Source organism: Brachycentrus maculatus, unplaced genomic scaffold (genome assembly GCF_059751285.1).
Source record: "Brachycentrus maculatus isolate JH-2025_06_01 unplaced genomic scaffold, ASM5975128v1 h1tg000326l, whole genome shotgun sequence".
Taxonomy (NCBI): Eukaryota; Metazoa; Arthropoda; class Insecta; order Trichoptera; family Brachycentridae; genus Brachycentrus; species Brachycentrus maculatus.
In genome coordinates this window covers 3,132,072-3,157,667 of record NW_028281075.1, presented here as the reverse complement: position 1 = coordinate 3,157,667, position 25,596 = coordinate 3,132,072, and the positions used below count along the sequence as shown (strand labels likewise).

Genomic DNA, 25,596 nt, shown 5'->3' with positions numbered 1-25,596 from the left:
ATTGAATATATTAGAGTGAAAAAAATAATTAAATTTATTTGACTCCACACTGGGAATCAAACCCGGGACCTCCAGAATGGTAGCCGTGCGTGTTGACCATTACACTACGGAGGCAGACATTAATTACTCGCCAATAATAACAAAAATGATAATAGCTTGATTATTGAGTACCCTTTAGGGTATACTTTAGTATGTATGTATTTATTATAGGAGGCACTGAATTTATAAAAACAGTATTCACCTGAAAAAGTATAGAAAAATAAATTCTATTTGCAAATTTAATATCAAGAGAAAAAACAAAAATAGTACTTAAGGAATCTTTTACTCCATAAAATTTATTGTACTTCAAAGTATTTCAAATTCTTGTATAGTAGTAAAATGTCCATATTAAAATAAATTTTCTAGTTTCAAACTTTTTATGTGAATTAAAGGCTTTTAATTCAGTGTTTTGGTTTAAAGTGAAATTATTAGTGAAATAAAAAAAACAAAATGTGGCGTGGATTTTATCCCGTGGATGGAAATAAAATGACATTATGTGCACAATACATAACAGATCCACCTACATGCATTTGCAAACAATCTTTTAAAGCACCGACCCCTACTGTTATACGTAAGAAGAAAAAAAATGAAATATGTAAAATAGTTGACATCAATCACCTTAACTGTATCGCTAAAATATCAATCCTTTTTACTCGTACTACATCTAACAGACTTTATTTTTTTTTTTAATGAGTTAAGTAATGTAAGATCAAAAGCGCACAATGCAGAGAGCATGAAAACCCATAATAGTGCTGCAACACCAGATGACGTCTGTAGAACAGTAATATTTTGGATTTTTTAGACAATCAATCGGCGGCTATTTGCTGTGTGGCATGCTGTCTCCAAAAAGACTTTCCTATGCCAAGATGGAACAAAAAAATTCTGAGATATACCATGGATTTTGGTAAAACTCTCTATAGAAGATGCATCAAGTATCTACGTCTTAGAAGTAAGCTTACTTTTATTATTTAAAATCTAACTCACTGCCTTTTTGTATGGAATTGGAAGTTGTATCAATATGTAATAAGTTTAGGAATATACGTAGTACATATGCTTTAACTTGTGGTTATTACCGCAAAATATGGAAATTATGTACCAACAGCATGTTGAAATTTCTACCTGCATCTCTGTTTGAAGTGGAATTAACCTAATTTGGACTTGAATAAATTCAGCCATTATAAAATCCATGATAATTGTAAGCAGTTATCGCAAGAGTTGGTACTGGTACCATATGAGTGCATGATTAGCATGTATAGGTAAACTGTTGAATTAAATTGAATTGAAGTTATTCCAAAGCAGGTGGCAAAATAGAGAAGGAATATTAGGTACGAAAAGGAAAATACCAGAAATGGCTAGTATTAGCTTCTGTAATATTGCTAGTATATATGTATATGGTACAATATATGTTATTATTATTTTTGTAAATGTGAAAATTAAATAATTGCATTATTTGTATATAGGTAGCCAGTATGTTGGTATCGACGAAATCGTTTCCTGTTTCTATATCGGTGATACAAAATACTGCATCAAACTGGACGAGGCACTACGAGGAAAACTAGACCCTGAAATAGAAGATGAAAGAGACAAATTAAAATGGTTACCTTTAAAATTTCCATTTTACTAATTAATTAAAAATCCCAAATAAAAAAATTAAAAATCGTATAAGAATGTGTCAATTACAAAAGAAACATAATTTAAATTTATCTCCTGACGCAAAAAAGATCAAGCACTCTTCCTTAGACGAATCTGTGGAAAAATCAGAAAATTCAAAATTGAGACATTATAAAGGATTGAAAGGCTGAGTTAGGGATTGTTAAACTGATTTCGAAAGGTTCTTTAAGGTGGTTTGGACATGTGGAATGTACAGATCATCAGATAATGAGTGATGACTATTTGGCAAATGTGAATGGGAGAATACAAGGAGGGCAGTCAAACATCATAAGCCATAAATACTAAATTTTGAGCTTTTATTTAATTTTTTTATCTTAAGTTCCAAATGTAGTTAACCAGGCAAGTAATGGATCTTCCTCGAAAGTTATCTAGAGGAAGACCAAGGAATTCATGGGTGAAGCAGAAAGATAACATGATTCGAAGGCATGGCCTAGGTGACGTTATCCAGGACGGAAAGACCTATAACCCGAGGACGAGGAACGCTGACCCCAGCAGTCTACAAGGACAATAAGCTGGGATGTAGCCAGGAAGAAGATATCTTTAGTTCCAAATAACAAAAAAATATAATGCAGTAATTATTTTTCTCTTTGATGGAAAACTCGATCATCTCAAAACAATTGTAATGACAGTATGTTTTTAAAACCTACTCCTGTAAATTGTGCTTTGTCCCTTATCATTATGATTTTGGGCGTATATTTGGACAATATTAGGCTGATATGTAGAGAATGTTCGCCCAAGTGGTAATTCTCTTGTCAATAATAATGCACTTCATATTTCCTCAGTGTGATTCGGGCTGCGCTCTTAACTGGTGACAGCTACATCCTCACAGTGGAAAGAAACAACATTGCTCTGTGGAGCGGTGACTACGGTAAAGGAGTCCCCTGCACTCCTGCTTGTGCGCCGCCTGCATCTTCTTTCCTGTTTGACCCGCAGAGCTCGGCTAAGGGGACAAGAGATTGCACTCCTATTTACAAGTAAGTTTGATCCGTTTATTAATACTGAAATAAATAGTATTGTTTGGCATAAAGGGCTTAGTATTGTTGGGGCGGAGGCGCTCTGTTTTAGTTTTAGATAACTTAGTTAATACAATCTGTATGAGACGCGGCCAATCACGCGTCCCTACAAGATACTGTATACCCCAGGTGGTGGTGTCACCACAGAGTGGCCGGGTTTACATTTATAATAATAATTTACTATAACACATTCATACTCGTAATGATATACTATGCTATTCTATCTCGGTATGGGTAAAAACCACCCCGAATGTGACATACGGTCTTTATTTAGGGGGTAGTACATTGCTTACACATACCGAGGTCCCTAAACTATTTTTATTTCTTATTTTCTATATCTCTCGCCACTAGTGGCATCGTCGGCTACACAATCAACTCTTACCAATAAATGGCTTTGTTTTCTGTTTACATTTTAGAAAAGACACCCCGTGCGTATCCCGATACAACTGTTTGGAGTATATGCTGGATGATGTACTGGAGATCATTTGTGGGATAGGAAGAAATAAAAGGATTTTTGCATTGACTAAGTTTACTATTGAAAATAGGCAGTACTTGGTAAATTACTTCCCTCTGTCTATTTTATAAAAGTGATTTAACAATTAATTGATTTTTTTAATCCCTGTTATGTCATGGCTTTCAAAATTCAAACTCGCAATGAAAAAATACATAAATAAATGGCCATCCTCACTCCTTGTATCCTATCCTCATCCAGTTAAAATCATAATGTTTTCTAGTGAATCACTGGTCATTGATACCTATATGTCAAAAAACTTATTATATACATTGAAATCTCTTTCTATCGTTCCTTGAATAATCGTTTTCCCGGATGTTCCGTTTATTTCTTCTACCCTGATTTCATTTTATACATAATTAGATCGCATTGATCATTTCTATCCACCATTTTACTATCTGTATCTACTGCTACTTGTATTTCCTTGTGTATTAATTTCTTAATCCCGCATTCATTGTTTTCCCGCATTTATTGCTTATTTCAAAAGATCCCTTAAAAAATGATAGATAGAGGTTTCACGGTTATCATCTCCGTTAAAAATAATGGAATTTCCAATGATAATTCGTATCCATACTTACCACTTACCTTTGTAATATTTTATGAAATGTCTTGAAAATATTATATTAACTTTTCTTTTAAAGATATATAATTTTAAACATGTTTACACATTTCACTTTTTTTATTACATGGTTAATTTGTAAAAATGAATAAATGTAAATGCATGATCAATCATTTAATTTTATTCATTTACCCTTTTTTTGAATCCTAATGAATATTTGATAAAAATAAAGATTTTCACTATTTCGATGACAAACAAAATAACAGCTGGTATCAGCTGACCGAGGAATCAAAGATAATGGATGTATTTGAAAGAATTTCGTTGTCTTAAAATCAGTCATTATGACTGTTGAGAATTGGCATACAAATGATAATTTTGGTTGGACACATTGACACACAATTACTGTATATGTAAATAGTTTTAGTACATAAATAAATGTATTTCTCATACATATTTCCTTATTTTATTACAGGAAAGAAATTTCCCTGATAACACTGAACTCCAATACATGCATCACCACTGTAAGGAAGCTTACCTCGCTGCGGCTCAGTTTCAAAGGGGGAAAAAGGTGATTTAAATTATAACTTTCGACGCCAATAAAAAAATTAGTATATTACACTTTATTTAGTTTCATTAATATATAATTATATTTCATAAATGCGATCTCTCAGAAGAATGTGTAACAAAACGATGTATGATAGATGTGCGAATAATGAAATAAGGAAGGAATGCAAAGCTGAGATAAGCATTATCGATAAAATTAAGAAAGGTGTGTTGAGATGGTTTGGACATGTAGAACGAATGAGTGAGGAAAGAACGGTAAAACAAATTTATGAGGCGAATGTTAGTGGGAAAAGAAGCAGAGGAAGACCGAGAAAAACATGGCACGATCAGGTATGCCAAATACTTGAAAGTGGTCAGGTTAGGAGTCGTAACAATCGGCGGGTATGTATGAGGAGATGCATGAACGTGGAAGAGGCGAAGAATGTTTGCAAGGACAGAGTGGTGTGGCGCTCTATTCTCTCTGCCTACCCCTGCGGGGAAGCGGCGTGATGGTTAGTTAGTTAGTAGTTAGTTTTTAGTTTCATTAGGCGGGATTTATTATCTCTTACATAACGAAAATCATAATAAATCCAGCCCTGTTATGCTGTCATGTTACTTGTCTTCGATCTATCTGTCTGCAATCAATTTACACAATTTTTATCACGAATGTCGCATGTATTTGACATTTTCAGAAAGTAAAACATTTTTTTCTTCATAGAAACTAATGTTTTTAATAATGAACAGTTTTTTTCACTAATGACAAAAATCAACTGTCCATGTGACAAATGAAAAACAGAAAAAAAAAAAATTAAATGAACAGAAGCATAATAAACAAAGCAAAGTAAAAGTGTTTATTAGAATTCTCAATATATTAAAGAGACTTGCCAATGTAGCTTAAAAAACCCTTTGGAATACATGGAACTGATGAATATCCGACGTGATATTGTTCAGCATAGCTGTAACTCTTCCAACGGGCGTGATTATCTGCAGATTGGTCGTGCATTATGGAATGTGAAACAATCTATGCTGACGTTGACAAGTAACTATCAGGTGCATGCAAATCCCCTTTTTTGTCCGCTTCCGTTGTGTAATGGTTAGCGTGTTTAGCTACCGTGCTGGAGGTCCCAGGTTTGATTCCCAGGGGAGGTAAAAATAAATATTAGTGATATTACACTCTAATATTTATTTAATATTACCCTGGACTGGTCCCTAAATCGCAGGAGAGATCACCTTGCCTTCATGTAAGTAACGATCGAGATAAAACTGCATCAATAGGAAACACTGTCCTATGCACCATTGGGTGCGAATAAGGGTTGGAGATGAGAACATACAAACCAATATTCGGTATAATTTCAGGATTATCATCGTACCGCGCAGCAACCGATACAAATCAGTACTAAAATACACATTCTTTCTGGTTACTAAACTATTATACCTCAAACAAACTCTCTCGGGTAGAGCTTAGGATATTATACCCATACTCTTTCGTGAAGGGAGCTTCTTATAAGCACTCAGTATCTGTTCTGTTATAGAAATGGAAATTTCCAAAAGTATATGAAGTGTTCTTGATGGGTTCCCGCAGGAATGATTTATTTTAACCTATGTACTAAAAACTTATTATTATTTGAACTTATCCTTGTTTGTTATCTTCCGGGAACCTTAATTTGTTAATAAACAGATTAATTTTATTTCAGTTTACCACATCTCTGGATGATCCCAATGCTGACATGAACAACTTGGCTCCCAGAGGCAGCGGATTCTTTCTCAACCCATTGAAATTTCCCACAAAACAGGAAAAGTATTACGATTAGATTTTCTAAGATTTTCATGGCTGAAACCGGTTTGCATGGCTTAGTTATTGTAAAGGGTCCGCCAAATAACTTTTTTTTTTTGAAAATGCTATAAAAAAAAAACTTCGTAGCTTCGGCTGTGTGGCACGTAGCGCCGTCCTGTTGAAACCAAATGTTGCCAATATCCTCCTCTTCAATTTTTGTGAACAAAAATCCGTTCAACATGGCCCGATAACGATCGCCATTGACTGTAACGGCCACTCCTTGCTCATTTTCAAAGAAAAATGGCCCAATTATGCCTCTGGACCAAAATCCGCACCAAACAGTGACTCGTTTTGGGTGTACCGGCTTTTCAATGTATGCGTGCGGGTTTTCTGTGCCCCAAATACGACAATTTTGCTTGTTTACATACCCGCCAAGATCAAAATGAGCTTCATCCGAAAAGATGATTTTTTTGGCAAAATCGGCATCTTCTGTAAGTCGATCGCAGGCCCACTCAGCGAAGCGAAAACGCATTGGATGGTCAGTTGGCTTCAACTCCTGAACCAATTGGACTTTGTATGGCGTCATACCAAGGTCTTTATGCAAAATTCGTCTCAATGATGTCTCCGAAATGTTCAATTGTTGAGAACGACGGTGAATTGATGTTGATGGCGCTTCACGCACACTTTCTGCCACAACATCGATATTCTCGGGTGTACGCACTGTTTTTGGCTTTTCACGCTTTGGTTTATCGATGAGGATGCCAGTTTCTTTCACTTTTTTCACAAGATAACGAACATACGGAGCTGACGGTGCTTCTCTTCTTCCAAAAACCGTACGCAATTTTCGCACACATTCTGCAACATTACCATGATTTTCAAAGTAATGTCGCAATATTTCCCAGCGTTGTTCAAGCGTATACACAACCATATTCGCTCAGCGGAAGGATAAAACTAATTATCTGTCAAATCAGACATGAGCTAAGTGTTACCATTCACGAAATAAGCACTAGTTGAAAAAAAAAACTTTAGATGGCGGACCCTATATATAAACCCTGCGATGCCTGTCAATGGGCATATGAAAAAAACATATTTTCAACTAGTTTTTTTAGTTGGAAAGTATGAATAACAACTTTTGCACTTCTGCTTATACGAATTAACCACATATATATTTTAAAAAGACACAATTGAAGGGGTTTTCCTGACCAATTTGATAGTTGATACTGTAATTGATGGGTAGGGGCATGTTTTTGACATAATCTCTCTTTACAGGGCGTGTCGCTGTCGCCAGGGTGACGGGGTGGAGTTGAAGGGGCAAGTATTCCTGCAGAGAGGACTTTCGGGCTGTCCGGACCCTCAGGACTTGGGTGAGGAGTGCGAGGAAGAGCACGCGCACTACTCCCGGAGCGGAGGTCAGGGCTGTCTGGTGTTGGAAGCTAGCAAGAGCCTGATATAGTAAGATGCGGCAAATTTTATGCAAAGTGAAAAAGCGGATCCTCTATTAAAAGGAATTACGAGTAGCTTCATAGTTATATTTAATGGATTTGTTAAGAAATATATATACTTACATAAATTACAAATGAATATCTATTGTCTTAACTTGTATTGTATGATGTCACGGTGTAAATGCCGACAAAGTAACCAAACATAAGTTATTGAGGATATCCTTGGCACCTAGAACTGTAGATAAACTGAATAGCCTGCCATGAATATTCACGAAACATTTGCATGTTTAAAGGATCTCTTAAATATTTTCTATTTTCTAAAACAGGGGTTCCCAAAGTGTGCGCCGTGGCGCCCTGGTGCGCCGTAGAAAGTAAAGAGAGGCGCCGTGAGTCGATCCTCTGTCATTATCCGAAACCACAAATATTCTCGGGTACCTTTAAACCAACAATTTCTTCTTTTAGAGCTAGCATCTTTTTACCCTACTACTATTATTGTAGGTACCTACCTATTCCTTTCGACTATAATATATGTATATGCAAATACAGTCACATTGTCTTTTCCAAATAGCTTACTAAAGTAGGGCGCCATGACAAAATATTAAACTTGTAAGGGCACCGCGGGCTGAAAAAGATTGGGAACCCCTGATCTAAAATATCATCCAAAATTCTGCTGTTGTGGGAACTTAATACTTAAGTAGATAATTTTTGTAGTTAGTAAATATCTGAACATTTTATTGTTTGTTTTATTGTTTTATAGTTATAAAGAATGTTGGGGATCCCAGGCACTTTCTGTAGCGATTCTTGTACTGAAGAGGATAGATTCCAGAAAAGCAAGCTCTTGGGATAGAGAACTGATGGATGAAGTCGTCCTCTTGGGTTCCGAAATGTACTTGGTAGGCCTAAACAGCAACAGCACGTAGGTAACAGAGACATGGCATTGACGTTGTTTCGACATGGCGATGTATTGATTGGTGATTGTGATGTTTGTCAGGATTACCGACGGGCATCGTGCAACCAAAAGCGGCCCACTCTGCTGGGGTTGTGGGGCTGTCTGTGTAAGGGCGGCAAGTGGGGCGGCTGGGCCGGGCGCACTGCGGCGTGGGGCCGCGCCCCCGGCCTGCCTGCGCTCGTGGCCACACTGCTTGCGTCCAACGGAAGAGGCATACTGCAGGTGAGATGTCATCGCACTGACCTGCCTAGATACATATAATTTACTTATATCTGGAATTATTTATAACATGTATCGCTTTCCTAAATATCGTTTGTAATATTTTTAGTATCCTGGAAAATTGGACATAGCCATATGGAGAGAAAAGGAAAATTATTACTGTTTTATTCCACACGGCCTGGAAAATAATGTAAGTGAAAAAGTAAATTGATTTTGATACACTCACACAGACATTATTAATTTCAGTAATATGATTGCATTATGCCAAAATTTATTACGGTATCATGATCCCTGTTGGATTGCAGACGACCCCTCCGCGAGTGTTGTGCTTCCATTCGGAGTCATTACTGGCCTCGGCTCTCGGGGACATACTGCCATCTGCTGCTGACATCTGTGTCAGTAGAGTCGACTTCAGTGTCAATTCTGAGGAAGAGCCCATGGACGACACAGAAGGTAATGGACTGCTATTCATTTATATTGTTGTTTTTATATGAAATTTTGATTAAAAATTAATATAATCAACACTCATTGAATAAATAAACCAGATCTTTTGTAATGAATAATATTCCCTCTAATATGCTTCAAATAAAGAAGTAAATGAATCTAATTTAGGGAAATTAAGGAGTTAGTGTTCCCACAGAAAATGACAAAAATGAACCTTGTGAAAATGTGATGGTTGTCACGGGATGTTTTTGCCAGTGTTGAATCCTGTTAGGATGCATATGGTCTGGTGTTAAATTCATTATGTACCCAGAATGTCAATGTATCTTTTCATTTCATTTCATGAAAGCCATTTCCAAAAACAGGAGCACTTTTGGACCACATAGTAATTCCATGAAACATATATTTTTTGGGCACACAACATAGGGTTAAACAAACATGCATAAGTTTGATATGATTTTAAAATATGGTTTGCAGTATCTACTTTAGTTTTTATACTACAGCATATGGACTTTTTTACAATTTCCTTCTACATCTTACTTACTCATTTTAGACAATAATCCCCTTGGATATTTTATTGCTGCATTAACTTTAGATATTTTTATTATTTTTGTTTTCCGTATTAAAAACTTTAGTGCAGATGATTTCAGGAAACTTTTTGGGACAGAGCAGAAGTATCCAGAAGTGAAATCCGGTCTTTCCATCGCTGTTGGTCTTGTTGCACTTTCCTTAGATCACGGGATTCCATCATCATCATGGGAATCTATAGACATCGATGAGGTAAATTGGAATCCATTAGAAGAGAGCATTACTCCGATCTTCGCAATTTATGTCTAGCTGGCAAGATACATAGTTATAAACTATAGTATCTGTACCGTATCATTTTAAATCCAGAACTTAGCCCGATTCTAAGTATTTCGTACTGGGACCTGAAAACAGAGAAACAAATATTTTATAAAATAGTTTTTGGTACCAACTTGCCAAAACCATGCATACACTCAATGATGCAATTGGTCATAGACATTCACATCATTATTTATTTTTTAGATTTTTATGAAGAGAGTTAAATAATCACTTCATGTGTAAAGTATGTCTAATTCGATATTCCTCACAGATTGTAAACAGAGGTCATGCTATGTTCGAAGAGATGATATCACAAATAAATGATGCAAATCAACGAGAAGTTTGTCTACATAATCTACCAAAAACCTTTTCCATAGATGATGTCGGTTTTGTAGAAACAGAGGTCATACACAACGCTGTTGTTGGTAAAGTAAAATTAATTTAAAACTTTGCAAACCATTTATTTTTTACAACACAAAAAAAGGATATTAACATCCATTCATAACTGCAAATATCTAAAATATTCACCTAAAAAATTGTTTTTGTTGTCTAAATTGGATTCTTCCCATTAGTGAAAAGGGAAAAGCTATTTACTTTACAAAGTTTTCAACAGATGCCATTTTCAACCAACATGGATATGGTTGATGAAATATATATTTTATTATACAAATCCAAAAATACAGAAATTCGGTAATAATTTCTGGATAATGAGTATTGTTTTATTAGTTTAATTTACAAATTAAAAAAAAATAATAATAAAACAGAATTTCCTCACTATTGTGTATGATTTTTTTAGGACTTATGTACTGTCCATCCGAAAAGAGTGAGACACCCAATCTGGAAAAGGGGCTAACTAAATTCTTCAAGGATAACCGCCACGGTATTCTGACGGCACGAGGCAAGTCCCTGGCGGTTTGGAAGAGCTTCGACAACTTTTTCTATTGCCTGAACCACAAAATGGACGAATTACAGAATGGTAAGTTGAAAAAAAATTACCGCACATACAGTTTTTAATTCAAATCAATTAATTCCGCATTAACAATGAAATTTGTATAAATATAGTTTTAAGATAGATAACACATTTTTATTTTTAAAAAAAATCAAGTAAAACAATATATTTTCTGCGGTTTGTGAAATAATATGGCAGGTGCGTATATTTTTTATTCACTTCCTCATTAAAGAGATTTGTGGCCCTCGTGGACTGTTTTTACAATGTCTTTCTATATCTTCTGGCAGTCTGCAGTTCTGCAGTTCCACAAACCCCCGCCAAAATAAAACCTGTTCCACTCCTGACTTAGTCACTCCAGCAAATAGGCACACTGCGACTCTATGCTGCCCACTACAAGCTCTCAGTTCTTCTGGCCAGATCCCTGATATACTGGAGGATATACTTCAATCCTAAAACTGAAGAAAAAAAACAATCATTATGAAAAAATATAAAAGTTTATGTAATTGGTACTTAATCACAACTGTCGTCAAGAAAAGGCGACTCAGTTGGCTTGGCCATGTACTCCGCATGCCTCCCGAGAGCCTTAATCAAGCTTGCCTCTTTTACAAGGCACTAGGTTTGCGCCGCCCAGAATGACCACTGCTGACAATTCGTCGGCAGTTATCGTCAGAGCTTCGGGACGCGGGACTGACTTGGGAGGATGCAAAGGAGCTGGCAGCCGATAGAAATTAATGGATACTTTAATAAGTGACATTAGATTCAACCATATACTTTATTATCTTATTTTCTCAGGCATAGCTGGTACATTTTACCTTGTACGCCTTGTAAATGAGATGGCCCTATCTCAATATGTGGAAAGTGATCTTCCCTTATCAAATGATGATTCCTTTAGTATCAGCGCTATAAACATTCAACTTCTGAAAATCAACAAAAGTACTGGTCTCGTGGATCTTACACTGGAGGTAAATGGAAGAACATACTTTAACTTTAAGAGGTATTTAGTGCTCACCATTGGGCATAGGCATCCATTAAACTCTGCCGGTGATGTCTATCAGATCAGCAATTTTCTTTTTAAAAACTAAGCTTTCAAAAAATTGCTTTCAGTATCTGCAGTCACCTACTAAAAAGATTAATCTGTTTTCTTGTTTGATTTTTTCAAGGGTGAATTTGCTTGGATAGAGAACAAGGAGGGTCAGGTTGCAATTTTGAGGTCTTGGGAGTGCGCTCGCAACTTCAATGAGTGTTCTCTTCCTGCAGCTGTCATGTTCGGCTGCGCTTCAACCCTTCTAGGTCCAAACAAAATGACCGGACACCATCTTAGCTCCTTGATAGGTGAGAGACTATATTCTTTCATTCCGAGTTTTGCTTTTTGAACCCTGGATCATTACTGCGAATCGACCGATCCCAGTAAAGTCACGCACATTCCTAAACTAGGATAGTTTTCTTCTGCCAATGACATGTCTTTCCTTATCTCTTTTCTTGTAACCTATATCCTCATTACTGAAGATGGTGGTCTTTTCTATTTTTAATAGAAGATATTACCATCCAAGGTAGAGATGGTCCTGCACCATCCTCGGGGCTTTCAAAAATGACAGACCTGTGGTATCACCCAACAATATTGATTTTTCTAGATAATCAGAGATTGGCTGTTTTAACAATTAAAATAAATTTCAGAGTGTGGTGCAGAGTTCAGTAGACGTCTGAGAAGTAAGTTTGGCAAGTTTGACACGACTTTAGGAGACTTTCTCAAAGACGATGATGTCACATTTGGGATCCACCCCTTTTCTGTTTCATTTGGCCCCAAAAAGTTTATTGTATTTGACAAAGAGGCCAATTATGACTTTGAAAAGGTAAATAAAATGTTCTTATAATTATACACATACATCTTCCATACCGAAGAGTAACTGTAATAGGTGTAATCACAAATGCTATTTAATTTGTCAATGCACCAAAAGCTTGATATAAAAAGGATTAGCCCGATTCATAATTATTCTAATAAATTACCGTCACTCTGTAATCCTCGTGCTTTTGTTTTGTTTATTGAAATTTAGTAGAAACTTTGAATAACATATTTTTTACACTTTGTTTGTACATTAGTTTGCCCGATTGAGAATTGGTTTTTTTACTATCGTTAAAAATATTTGAATATTAGAAATAAATAAAAAAATAATCTTCATTAATATTTGATCACTAATATCAAGTTTTAATATTTTAATTGGGAAAATTCATAGTTAAATTGACAACATAATTACATTTTATTGTATAAAAAATAATTGTTACCGACTTTTATGGAATATACCTATAAAAGATGCATATCTCATTACATTGAAACAAGCTAAATATTATATTAATTAATGCACCCCGTGGCCGAATTTTCTTGTTATACTCTTGTGTGTTTTGGCTCTGCAGAAATGTACGGAGAATCGCACCCCCTTGAAGTATGACGCTACATCTCTAGGACACTTCCTGGAGCGCACGTTCCAGTGGCGCCACTGCCAGCAGCTGTTACTAGCGGTGGACCGCTCGCTGTGCCTGTGTGTGTGGCGCGCCTGGCCCGGCGGCCCCGTGGCGCTGCTGCACCCCGTGGCCAACCTGCCGCCGCCGCAGCCCGTTCCCCCGCCACAGATCGGTAGGTACTTCTTTTCATTTTCAGTGCCTCAGCTGTCAGCTTCCCATATGGATTCTTACAGCTTAAGTGCCGATCGGTCCAATTTATGGAAGACATTTTTCAGTTGCAACAATACCAGCCGAGAACCCGAATGTCGCCTGTAAGCCACCAGAAGTGAATCTTGCTAAAGGGGCTTGCAAGGGGACCGTGTGCGTGTTTCTCTATCCGGCGCTTCATATTCTAGCTAGACATATCGGTAAGTGCTTGAGGAAGAATAATAACTTATGTTTACTATTGCAGCAATTTAGTATTGTCCGCCTCCGTGGTGTAATGGTCAGCGTGTTTAGCTACCGTGCTGGAGGTCCCGGGTTCGATTCCCAAGGGGGGGTGGGGGAAAATAAATATTAGTGTTTTAACACTGTAATATTTATTTAATATTACTCTGGGCTGGTTCCTGAAGCGGAAGAGTGATCACCTTGCCTTCATGAAAGTAATGATCAAGATAACACTGCGTCAATTTGATGCAGTGCCCTATGCACCATTAGTTGCGGATAAGGGTTATAAATTGCAGCAATGAAGTGCGTAAATCTTATTTAGAATATTTTGTGAATTTTGAAAAAACCTTAATGTTTGAAAGAGGCTCGAGCTCCCGAGTACGCAGTTACTTTTTTGTCGATAAAGTTATTTTGTAAAATTAAAATCTTTTCCTCTTTTAAAAATTTGTTGGAAAAAATAATCATTTGGATGACTTGAAATCTTCATCCCGGCTCTGACTATGTGACTAGAATAATAAACTGAAGATTTTAAGGAGCATATCTGGCAAGAGTCTATGAGATGGAATAAGGAATATCGGGATAAGAGAAATGTGTAAGATCCAAGACGTCTTTAGGTGGGGAAGACAATGAAGAAGACGATGGCATGCGAGGAGAATGGAACCATTCAGATTCCACCACATTGCACTGCACAGCCAATCCCAAGGTAGACAGCTCCTGGGCAGACCACCAAAGAGATGGATTGATAGCTGGAAATCAACATCGCAGGAGGCTAATCCCTATTATAAACAGGCCACAAGGCCTACACCAAGTAGAAGGAGAAGAAGAAAATCTAAAAGCCCACGAAAGTTTAATACATTTGTTTTCAGTGCTCTGATTGTATTTTCAATAACTAAAAATATTTTTTCTGTCTCAGGAACTGTTTTACCATATGGATTCACCGAAGGGAGATTGACAGTGTACCCTCTGAAAGTTAATACGGTTGCTGGTAGTATTCTTTGTAGTCCAGCCCCACCGATCATTGAAGGTACATCATATTTCCACCAATAATTGAACAACTATATTATTGTAACTTGTGAAACATGCATATTTATGCCATGTGACAGGAATGCTACACAATACAATGATTTCATCTGTTGTTGAAATTCTTACGTTAGGTAATTAGAACTGGCCTGGGACTTTTAACTTCGAAATGTAGATAAATTTTATTTGTTTTCCAGTTGGTAAAAGATAGGTATTCCCTTATTTTCTGTTCTGTATTTTAAACTTTCCCACAATATTGATCAACAACCAGTGTCGGGTTGTGGTCCCGTGGCTAGTGTCGCGGACTCTTGAATCAGAGTTTCTCGGTTCGATCCCACTCTACCATAATTTGATACCTATTTCTAATAATGAGCCGCTTAGGCTCATAGAAATGGTGTAAAATAAGTATTTTTGTTAAAAAAAATTACAAAATTAAAAAAAAATCCAGATATGAAGTCGTAGCCTACCATTTTGCTGTAATTCCAAAACTGAAACATTTATTCATGTATGGTATATAAGATTCTTTCCAAATTATTTCACATACTCGGAAATGCCTCTTTTTCATTTTTATGCTTATCTACACCAGTTGCTCCATAATATTTAAAGTTAAATTAATAAATAACACTATTGTAATCCCAGTTCCATTAAGTATCAGAGTGTTATTAAATTTATTAATTCATTTCAGAAAGTCCAATACTGCCTAGTTTAGGCAAGAATATGAAGGTGATTGAACAAGGCCTGTGGGCTCTTGTTGGCGACACGGACACTAGCCGAAGCCCTGTAAAAAAAAATGACAGAAAGGAATTGGTAAAAAATGCTATTATAATATTTTTTACCTCTTAAAAATAGTATAGTAGACTGTACTGTATTCTTCTTCTTGGTTTAGACCAGTTGTAGAGGTCCTCACCAAAATGTTACATTTCCATTATAAATGATTTTAAGTAATCAGGAATTCTAGCTTGTAAAATTGATAAACTTTGATACGATTTAATGATTTTATTTTGGTTTAACACAGTATTGGTTACGTTTTGTCGCAACTTTAATTAAGATTTCGATAAAATACAGTAAATAGAACAAATTTGCATTTAAATGATTTTTTATGCAATATTGGAAATGTAATTTTTTGGTGAGAACCTCCACAGTTGATCTGTCATCTTCTGACAGTGGCATCTCCTGCCAGTAGACTCAAGTTATCCTTATACCTTTTGGCAGGTTGTCCGGGAAGACAGCAGCCAGATAGTTGGAGATGCATCACGGATTTCACGTCTTTCAACGCCCATTCTTTCCTTGTATGGGTGCCTATTTCTTCTTCTTTCTCTTCCCCATATGTTGGACATAATTGTGTTTCAGATACTGTCTTTTATTGTATTTCCTGAAAGGATCTTGATTTTATCCATAAAGGTTGTTACGATCCATCAGATTGTGTCTGAGGAGGCATTCCGAAGCAGGATTCTTCTACAACTTTAAAAAGTCTTTTTACTTACTTTGTTATTTATGGTTTTAATATATACACCTTGAATGTAAGTTTGTTATGGATATACAAGTATTAATTATTGAATAAATTTATTTGATTTGATTTGATTGTCTCGTGATTTTTACATTAATTTATTTTCTGTTATAATTCTCTATTTGTTGTATTCAGGACTTTGCCAGCGCCGTGATTGGCATAGTGACGGACACTATTGAACCGAGTTATCACTGGGACTCGGAGATGCTAGACATTGTATTACAATACGGAGAGCAGCTGTTCTTTACCAAGATACCAGGAGAGTGTGAAAAAAGGAAACCTTTGACTGTAGCCACCAACTTTTTCATATCTGACTTTAAGGTATAAAAACAAAATTCGTATTACCAAACGCTTCAGTATGTTTATACAAAAAACTCTGCAAAAACACAGTAAAATACTTTTCGGGACATCTATGCACCAAGAAACTAATTGCTGAGTCAATTTTGTTTGTAGTATGTCATTGTCATGGTAGTGCACACTACTATGACAAATACATACATAGTATAAGAAAACTCTTATTTTTTTTTAATTTTCTTAAACTCCTATCCACACCTGGATGGTATATAGAGCACCGCATCAGATTGAAATGTTGTTCACCTGATCATCAATTACAAAAGGGCTAGGTGATCAGTCCCGCGCTTCAGGTACCTGTCCAGGATAAGTATATTGAATAAATATTATTGTAAAAAATAACATTTTTGGAATCCCAGTACCCTAAAGTGCTAAATACCACTTACTGTCCAGTACACTACAGGAGTGGACAATTAGTAGTATACAACTTACACAAGTTTGAACTAGTAGGAATATGCAACTCTGATGATAAAATGATTTTCCAATTGTTTGGCCTTTTTTCCTGTAGGTATACAGAGTTCCTTAGCATACATTTAAAATATTCCATCAAATTTATTCCACTCCTATAATCATGTACACTATGGAGCGCAGAACATATCACTTTGCCTTCAAATAATAATTAACGACCAGGTTAACACCATGTCGTTCCAATGCCTTTTGATAGATAAACACTGCTTCACATTGTCATTTTTTTGTTGATTTGTTAGTGAGGAATAAATTATTATATATTTTTTTTACAGGTTAATCTTGACATCAAGACAGATCTTCATATAGGAGACATCCGTGCTAAGGATGATGAAGATGTTATGAGTGTGCATAATGCACTCAACGCTTTCTTTGGGGAAGTAAGAATTATTTACTTTTCAATAAAATTGTCATGATTCGGAAAACCCTTTTTATTTACAGTACCAATCTTTCGGGAGGTTACAGTTATTCAATGAATGGCGCTCCATCTAAAATTTATTCAGAATAAAGTTTGATCTTTTGGGACGCCTGAAAACAATCAGGTTGAGGGTGCCAGGAGCCAAGGAGCCAAAAGTCAGCACTGTGTATTTAGATCAGCTATCGACACTATGTGTCTTCCAATGTCTCAGGGCTGAAATTGTAGTGAAAATATTATGTCCACTTCAACTACATAGTACAGATAATGTGATATTTTATTTCTTAGTCACTCTAACGTCTTAAGTATTTTAAAACTGGTTGACGCATATGCTACAATGTAGAAGTCAATTTGATATTATCATTTCACTGTAATTCCACCCCAGGAACAAAATTTTATAAAAGGTCTCAATACTCATATCTCTCCCAAAATGCACACAAGCTATAAGTTACGTCATTAGAATTCATAAAAAATATGGTAAAATAATATGTTTTTATGATTGATAAACAACAATTTGCAGCTGAAAATTGCGATAAATAAAATGATTAAGTAATACATATATTATACAGTTGGGAAAACAATACACCCAAAAATTAAACTATTAAAAACATTTTGATCAAATCATTGTTGTTAGGCAGTATCCCGTAGCTTAAGAATAGGATACTAAAACATTTGCTCTTATTCAGTCTGGACAGTCTATAGAGGCTAAATTTAATTAATGTCTGTTTACTTTACAGGATGGGTGGGCACATGGTATACTGGCTTCCAGGAATTATATTGTGAGTGTTTGGTTGATGGATGAAGAACACTACAGCAAATATAGATATGAGAAAAAAATGATAGAATTCAGAAAGTTTGAACAGGAACAGAAAGAAGAACTTAAAAGGCAGAGAAAAGAAGAAGCTAGGAAACTCATTGAAGGTGTTATCTCTTCTGTTGTGGTTCTGGGTGATGAGCCACTCGAAGGGAATGGCATAATAGAAATCAAACCAGAAGATGAGAGTGGCGGGGAAGATGATGAAGAATTTGGCCAGGAACAAATAGAGGAAGAAAAAATATCCACAAAGGAAGAAGTTCTGTTGGTTAAGTCACAAGAAAGGTTTTATCCTGACGAATTCGATGTAGCTCCGAATGATGTGGTGATGATTGACGTAATCAAAGCCGCGGAGATAGTGTATGCTCCTCCGGAGCTGCCAAAAGGTAAAGGTAAAGGTGGAAAGAAAGGTAAAGAAAAGAAAGGAAAGAAGGATAAAAAAGGAAAAGGTGATAAGAAAGGAAAAGGTAAGGAAGAACCGGCGCCTCCTGCAGAAGTAAAAAAAGAACCAACAGACATGCCCAGAGAAAGAAAGATGGAAAAAACGAAGTCCACCACTCCGTCTAAGACTCAATTAACCGCCGGTGATGGGCATCAACCGGAAGAGCAGGCTGAAGAAGTGGAAGTTAAAAAGACAAAGAGCCACGAGAGTAGATCTCTCGTTAAGTCTTCAGAATCAAATAGTGATGTACCAAAGTCGGAACCCAGCGTAAGTGCTACGAAGGATAAGTCCCAAACAGAAGTCAAGTCCTATACCGAGGCAACAGGAGAAGAAGAAATTAAAGAGGACGTTGTGAAAGGAGAAGATACAGAAATTGTAGAAGCCGGAGAAGTCAGTGCAATAGACGATATGCAAGATCTCCAAGATATCGATGTTGAAGAAATTAAAGAAGAATCAGTCATGGAGATCTTATCCATCTCCAGCTCTATACAATCGGTGATGGAGCATCTTATTCAAGGTGTAGAAGAAAACATTGAAGATGATGATAGATTGGCTGATGTCTCCCAGTCCCAGATACATTTTGAGAAAGATAAGTGCATTATTTTCATGTGGGATCCGCACGGTTATTGTTCGGAGAAGTTACACATGGGGTATGGTAAACCCTCGCTCGTGGCATTTGATAACACTCAAGCTTTGGCTGACTTTTTTGTGACAAATACCCTTGAAACGGGACCAGGATCAAACAGGTAATACATTTTCTTAATATAATCCTCAAATATTTAAATGAAACAATTATCCTTTCGATGCTAAATCCCAGGGTGGGTTTAGTCTCATCGTAAGCTCTCCAGCGGTTTATATGCTTAGTCATATTAGTTCCCGTTCCCATCTTTTAAGGTCCGCTTTTCGGAGCCCTTCTTTTCGGCTTCTTTCAGAGTCTTCAGCAAGTCCTATTTCTAGTATGAAAACAGTTACCTAATATCACCCATCCATTTTGATAGTGAGAAAAGTGTAGGTTTTGTAGAAGTTTTTTGAAGACTGTGAATTTGTTGCAAGTTTCTAGTTGTGTGAAGATATTGTATTTATCATGTGCATTTTCAATTTTGATTCGCCGTGACATGGTCTTGGGTTCGTTAATGTCAATTGTATAGTGAATTTGAGAAAGATTGTGTGATTTCAATTGTCTAAGTGATTTTTTTACCACAATCTTAAGGTCAGTTTCTTAACAAACCTGTGACAAAATGTGACACCACTACAATGAAATTTAAAACACCTATTACCTGAACTGCATCAGCAGTCTGTGACTCTAGTTAAAGGTACAAGTAAAGATAAACCCCGTTGGACACTTGCAACTGTTATTTGATAGGAAATTGAGTTTTTTCTCTTACTTGCAGACATTCCTATAATAAAGAGGCTTTGTGGGTTATTCCTACTATAAATGAGAATTCGCCTTGTACTCTAGCGTTTATGTCTGTTTATAGGTTTACGATTAGTGGTGTGAAGGCGTCGTGGCGCCGCAAGACTGCGGAGGAGCGCGCAGCAAGCCCGCACTGCCCAGACCGACCAGGGGCACCCGTGCCGTCGTGTCGCCGTGCAGAAGGCGCAGCCACGGCCTACGTGCACGCCGGACAAGGCCGCTCCTACCTGGTGGGCAGAGACAGAGGTTGCAGGTAACTGCATCCAATGGCACATACATTTCCAGGAAATTGAATCACAGAAGAGGTAGATGTGGAGGAGGTTAGGAGGACTTACAGAGTTTATTGAATGAAAACAGAGCTGGCCACAAAAATAGAGCTGGTTTTGCGTTCGAGCTACTTAATAATACTCTGTCTAACAGATTTCCGAAGCCTTCTGAAAGGGAAGAAGAATCAAATCTTGCGAAAATATACAAATATTTGAACAATATTTTGTTATTTTAACAGGATCTCAATAGAATAATACTTCCATATTTGTATGAGATGGTAGGCAAAATTTCATGTGGTGCGTAGATTATGTTTGGTTCTGTAAAATTTTATACTGTCAAAAATATAGACAATCAATTCTTATTGATTATATTAAAAATAAATTTTATGTGCGATTCAATTTTATGATACGGTGATAATGTGAAGATTACTCATGTTTTGTAAATGTCAAGTGCGTAAATGTCATATGGTCTCCACAATCTAATTTCAAATAACTCAAAATTTGTAAATATCAAGGTACTATCTAGTTCTAAATCTACTATCTAGGTCAGCCATACTCAACCTGCGGCCCGCCAAGCTTTTTTGTGCGGCCCCCAACACATTTATTATCAGGAACATGATTTACAAAATCTGGCATTCTATAAATATAGAATCGTATATCTTGAGATTTATTTCAACTTTGACGTACAGACATGGAAACCCGAAGAGGATGGTCGTTGTCGTGTCAACATCAGATCTGGTATAAGAGTGTTGCTACTGCACTTGCTAGATTTATTCCCAAAAAACAAACATTTGACAGACAAATATGCGACAAATATTATTATTCTGTTTTGGTCATATTTTTATAAATATCAAATGGTTTTCCAAAAAAACGGGGGTGGTGGGTTTCATGATATTTTTGTCATACCAGTATAGTGTTGCGGCCCGCGTAGCTTTACAAATATATGTATGCGGACCGAAGAAAAAAAAGGTTGAGTATCATTGATCTAGGTAAATGGTCTCCGCAAGCTAAATCCAAATAATCTTGTCCCATGCCATATCATTTGCCAACCTAAGTAAGTTCATAATTCCAAATAAGTTACACTGAGTACAGATGATGAATGGTCAGCAGACTTACGTGCTGTCAAAATCCCAGGGACACATAGTGTAAAAATCAGATATAATATCGTGGGTATACTGGCAAAAACACATTAAACCTATAATCCCCGTTATTTAAAGCCTGAATAAAATACCCACTATTAAACTTAAACTTGAATTTACTTTTAAAACCACAAATATAACAACTACTAAGTGTATTTTGCCAGTTTGTAGAACGTTGAAAACTTTATAGTATGCACCATTAAGTCGAAATCGCATATTTTCGAGTTAACGTTTTGTGCCAGTACACTCACGATATACCAGACAACTCTCTGGCACTTTAACTAAATTCATTTGACATTTAGGTGCAAGTTGACCGCAGTCAGGGATTCTATCTGCTGGGCTATCGTGGCCACGGTAATGCGGCAACTCCTCGACATCAGCTTGTGGAGCAGTGCAGCCCTTGAAGACATTGCGGCTATCAGTAATGAGATCCGATTTGCTTCGGAAAAGAAACTCGGATGCGATTTCATAGCTAAGAAGGGAACGCTCCATCCTACCCAGGTGAATATAAAAGTGCATTTTCAATCTAAAATAAAAATTATAGGCAAGGCGCATTCTTAAAAGAAATCACCACTTATATAACACCGTCTTATAACTCTAGCATAGTTAGGTAGATACTGAACTGAGAAATTGGTGTCGCAGGTTCGATTCTGCTGATCTAAAATAGAGACTTTACAGGTTATTCTTTACAATCATTTATTATGTTATGATTATTTATTTATAGTAAAACAATTTTTTTGCAATAAAATTTTTATCTTTTGACCAAATGATGGGAAGGTCACTACATTGGAGCTATGCAGTATTATCTTGATTGTTAATTACACAAATGAAAGCAATATATCTAGAATGATGAATATAGGTGTGGAATATATTTTATGGGATTCAGATAATGTAAGCGAAAGAGCTCGGGGTGAAGGACAATACTGTTATGTGGGAAAGAAAATCGAAGAGTAGTAGGTAAGGAAGGGTGAATGGCCTCAATAATTTAGGTACTCGGACTGACAATTATAAACTAATGTATTCCTTTAGGTTATATTATATTTACAAAATAATTTAAATAATAATTTACAGAATGATAATTGAAGATTGTTTTCATTTAAAGGTTATAAACGACTTCCTCCTGGAAAAGAAGTACGTCCACTTTCAGATAGAAGAAATATTCAGTCAAAACATTGATACATGCGAAGACGTATTAGAGAAATTAAGGTAATAAAAATTTGTAAATCCCTGTGACCTTTTTCCAGATTTTATTATTACAGTTCACAATATTATCCATATTTTTTAATATTGTATTTTCTTTTATTATAGATAAATCTTTTAATTTATACCTTAAATTTTTAATATATAATCAATTGTAAGTAAACTCATTCCCTTAATATGAGAAGTCTTGTACTTTTCGGGTGGTATCACGTAAAAAAATAATATTCCATTTATAATTTATATTTTCATTGTGCTTATGTAAAAAACATTTATATAAACAAAAAATGTATTCAAATCAAACATGAAACAGAGCTAAAATAAATTTCTGAAAAAATGTTTGCTTTATTTCAATAAAATGATTCTGTAGATATTTTTGTCATATTAACTCTTTCCACTCTGACCATTTTTTCTCATAACTGATCAGCTACTCTGATCAAAAAAATGCCACGTTTTTCTACCATTGAAATAAATATTTTGGTTCCCTAATTTTGGGACACTCCGTCTGGCAATTCATATGACCATGTTAATTAAAATTAACTGTATTTATCTGAAATATTTTTTGGTAGAATATACGTGGATGATAGAGAAATCAGTGATTAAAGTTATACCTGCGCCGGCCCAGACATTGTGGCCCACGGAGCTGCCTACTAGATTCATACGGGCCAGAATGTCTGGCCTACAGAGTGGTAAGAGTTAAATGACTTATCATTGAGGGATCAAGTTGAGTTTCAAGTGATTTCAGAGGCTAAGTATGCAAGTTTTAATTGACTTTGTATTTAGATTGGCGCTGGAGGCATTCTTTGCGAGCCGTGACCCTTTGGGAATCCTCTACACGGGAGTGCACGGATGTTGCGCCGTGTTTAAGTCAGGCGCCTCCAACAAGCAGTATCTGGCCACCAACTGGCCCAAAGAACACGTCCTCATGTACAATAAACCAGAAAATCTGGCCATTGGGTAGGTGAATACAGAACACTCGTTGAATTAGGTCTCTAAATGTAATCTGTAGGATTGACAAGTTTGCTCATTGTGTCTAAAGTCATAATTCCATATTACTCATGGCCTTTGTGACATTATGACGAGTTGTTAGTGTTGTATTACTCTACCAGGTAGGAGTCTCTCGACACAATAAGCCTCTCAATTCCTCTTCGTAGCATGGTGGAATAAACTACATTTAGCTCATTTGGTGCACCAATGGCGTAATTACACTTTTAGAAATATTTTACTCATTTTTGCGCCATTTACCTCAATTCTACAATGACACTCGCACCTCTTGCAACATTTTACCATAAAATCAATTCTGTCGATGTTTCTCCCGATAAATAGTCTTTCGGCACATTTTGACATATTTAACTTGTTTTTAAAACAAAGTGTAATACGTCATTGTTGCACCAAATGAACGATTTTTTTTAAATACGTTTACAAATAAACCTTTAAAATACTATATTGATTTTTTCTTCAGGTATCTCTCAATGATAAACGAGATGAGCCAGTGTGCAACTGAAGTCAAGCTATTCAAGGTTTATATGACAATCAAGAAGAACAGCAGTGTAGCATAAAAATTATAATTATTGTGTCTTTAAAAAAATGTGTAAAATAAAATCAATTTTATGAAAAGCAAAATTAACACTTTTATTGTATCTAACTGAACCTTACCCCAACTCTGTACTGTGACGGTAAGTATATTTGACTCTCAAGCACGAGAACTTTGATTCAATTGAGAATTGAATCAAAGTTCTCGTGTTATTTTTTTTGTCATGTTGTTTTTTGTGTACAATGTACACAAAAATAGTAACGATAAAATACATTTAAAGCATAATAATAATCATATTGAATTCACTTTATTTATAATCAAGATTCAAAGACTTTCAGAAGATGTTATTATTTTTTTGTTTTAAACGAGTCCTCACTTTTTCCTCCTGAATTTTTGACAACCTGTTTTTTACCATTAAACAAGGCCTTTCAATATTTCCTTTTAACTTTTTGATTTTTTTTTTAATAATGTAAATAAAAAATAATATAAACTAAAATAAAATAAACTATTTAAAAACATTCCCATAATCGTAATAATAAAAATTTGATGGTTTTATTAGTAGAACATTTTTATCATATTCATTAGATTCTTGCACCAGTATTTTTCAGTGTCCCTTATATGTGGTAAATTTGCATCGCAATCACGTTTTCACTGTCATTTTAATTAACTATCCTTTACTAGACCTAGTATTTTAATTGTGTTGTAAATATATATAAGTAATGGAGTATCTTCAAGCTGCACTTATCCCTCTTAACCAAATTGTAATGTATAGCGCAGTATATATTGATCGTTAACTTCATGACAGTTTTTTTTGTTTGTTGATAAAGGAATAATCCGCAAAGCTTCTATTTTTAGAGGCTTGTCTGCAGGTGAGATATTAAGGATAGGGAAGGTAAATATGAAAAATACATCACAAACACCCAGACTAATTGAAAATGAATCTTTCTTGAATTTATTTTGCAATTGGCGGGAATGGAACCAGCGACACCATTTTTGCAGTCGAGCGTCTTGCCAACTACACCACGGCGCCTGCCTAGTAATCAGTGTGATCAGTTTTGAGAAGCTTTAAATAACAGCAAATATTTCAAATGTGCGATAGTTACCTAAATTTGTATGGCTAAGCAGTGATAGTCCAGCAGACTACCATGTTTTAGAAAGGTATCCAAATACTTACGGAGAAAGAAAAACCCAGACTT

The 25,596-nt window shown here is 35.9% G+C and overlaps 1 protein-coding gene across 1 annotated transcript; it reads left to right on the top strand.

Moving 5' to 3' along the window:
- The first annotated feature begins 313 nt into the window (after positions 1 to 313).
- LOC148304301 (uncharacterized) lies at positions 314 to 24,480 on the top strand. Its single transcript, XM_088268718.1, has 30 exons — positions 314 to 610; positions 842 to 988; positions 1,500 to 1,635; positions 2,493 to 2,684; positions 3,140 to 3,278; positions 4,266 to 4,361; positions 6,031 to 6,134; positions 7,380 to 7,562; positions 8,310 to 8,445; positions 8,544 to 8,723; positions 8,830 to 8,910; positions 9,026 to 9,173; positions 9,802 to 9,941; positions 10,276 to 10,429; positions 10,801 to 10,980; positions 11,746 to 11,915; positions 12,114 to 12,285; positions 12,628 to 12,803; positions 13,363 to 13,582; positions 13,686 to 13,817; positions 14,750 to 14,860; positions 15,542 to 15,663; positions 16,499 to 16,684; positions 17,455 to 17,559; positions 18,332 to 19,596; positions 20,329 to 20,517; positions 21,972 to 22,170; positions 22,772 to 22,875; positions 23,650 to 23,823; positions 24,329 to 24,480. The coding sequence occupies exons 1-30, from the start codon at positions 490 to 492 to the stop codon at positions 24,423 to 24,425; spliced, it is 5,559 nt and encodes a 1,852-aa protein (XP_088124844.1). The 5' UTR covers positions 314 to 489; the 3' UTR covers positions 24,426 to 24,480.
- The last annotated feature ends 1,116 nt before the right edge of the window (positions 24,481 to 25,596 follow it).

Excerpts from the sequence above, each read along its gene's own strand:
- LOC148304301 (XM_088268718.1), top strand. The coding sequence starts at position 490 with ATGTGGCGTGGATTTTATCCCGTGGATGGAAATAAAATGACATTATGT. Across the intron at positions 7,563-8,309 it reads GCTAGCAAGAGCCTGATATA|TTATAAAGAATGTTGGGGAT; the intron begins GTAAGATGCGGC and ends ATTGTTTTATAG. Across the intron at positions 22,171-22,771 it reads GAACGCTCCATCCTACCCAG|GTTATAAACGACTTCCTCCT; the intron begins GTGAATATAAAA and ends TTTCATTTAAAG.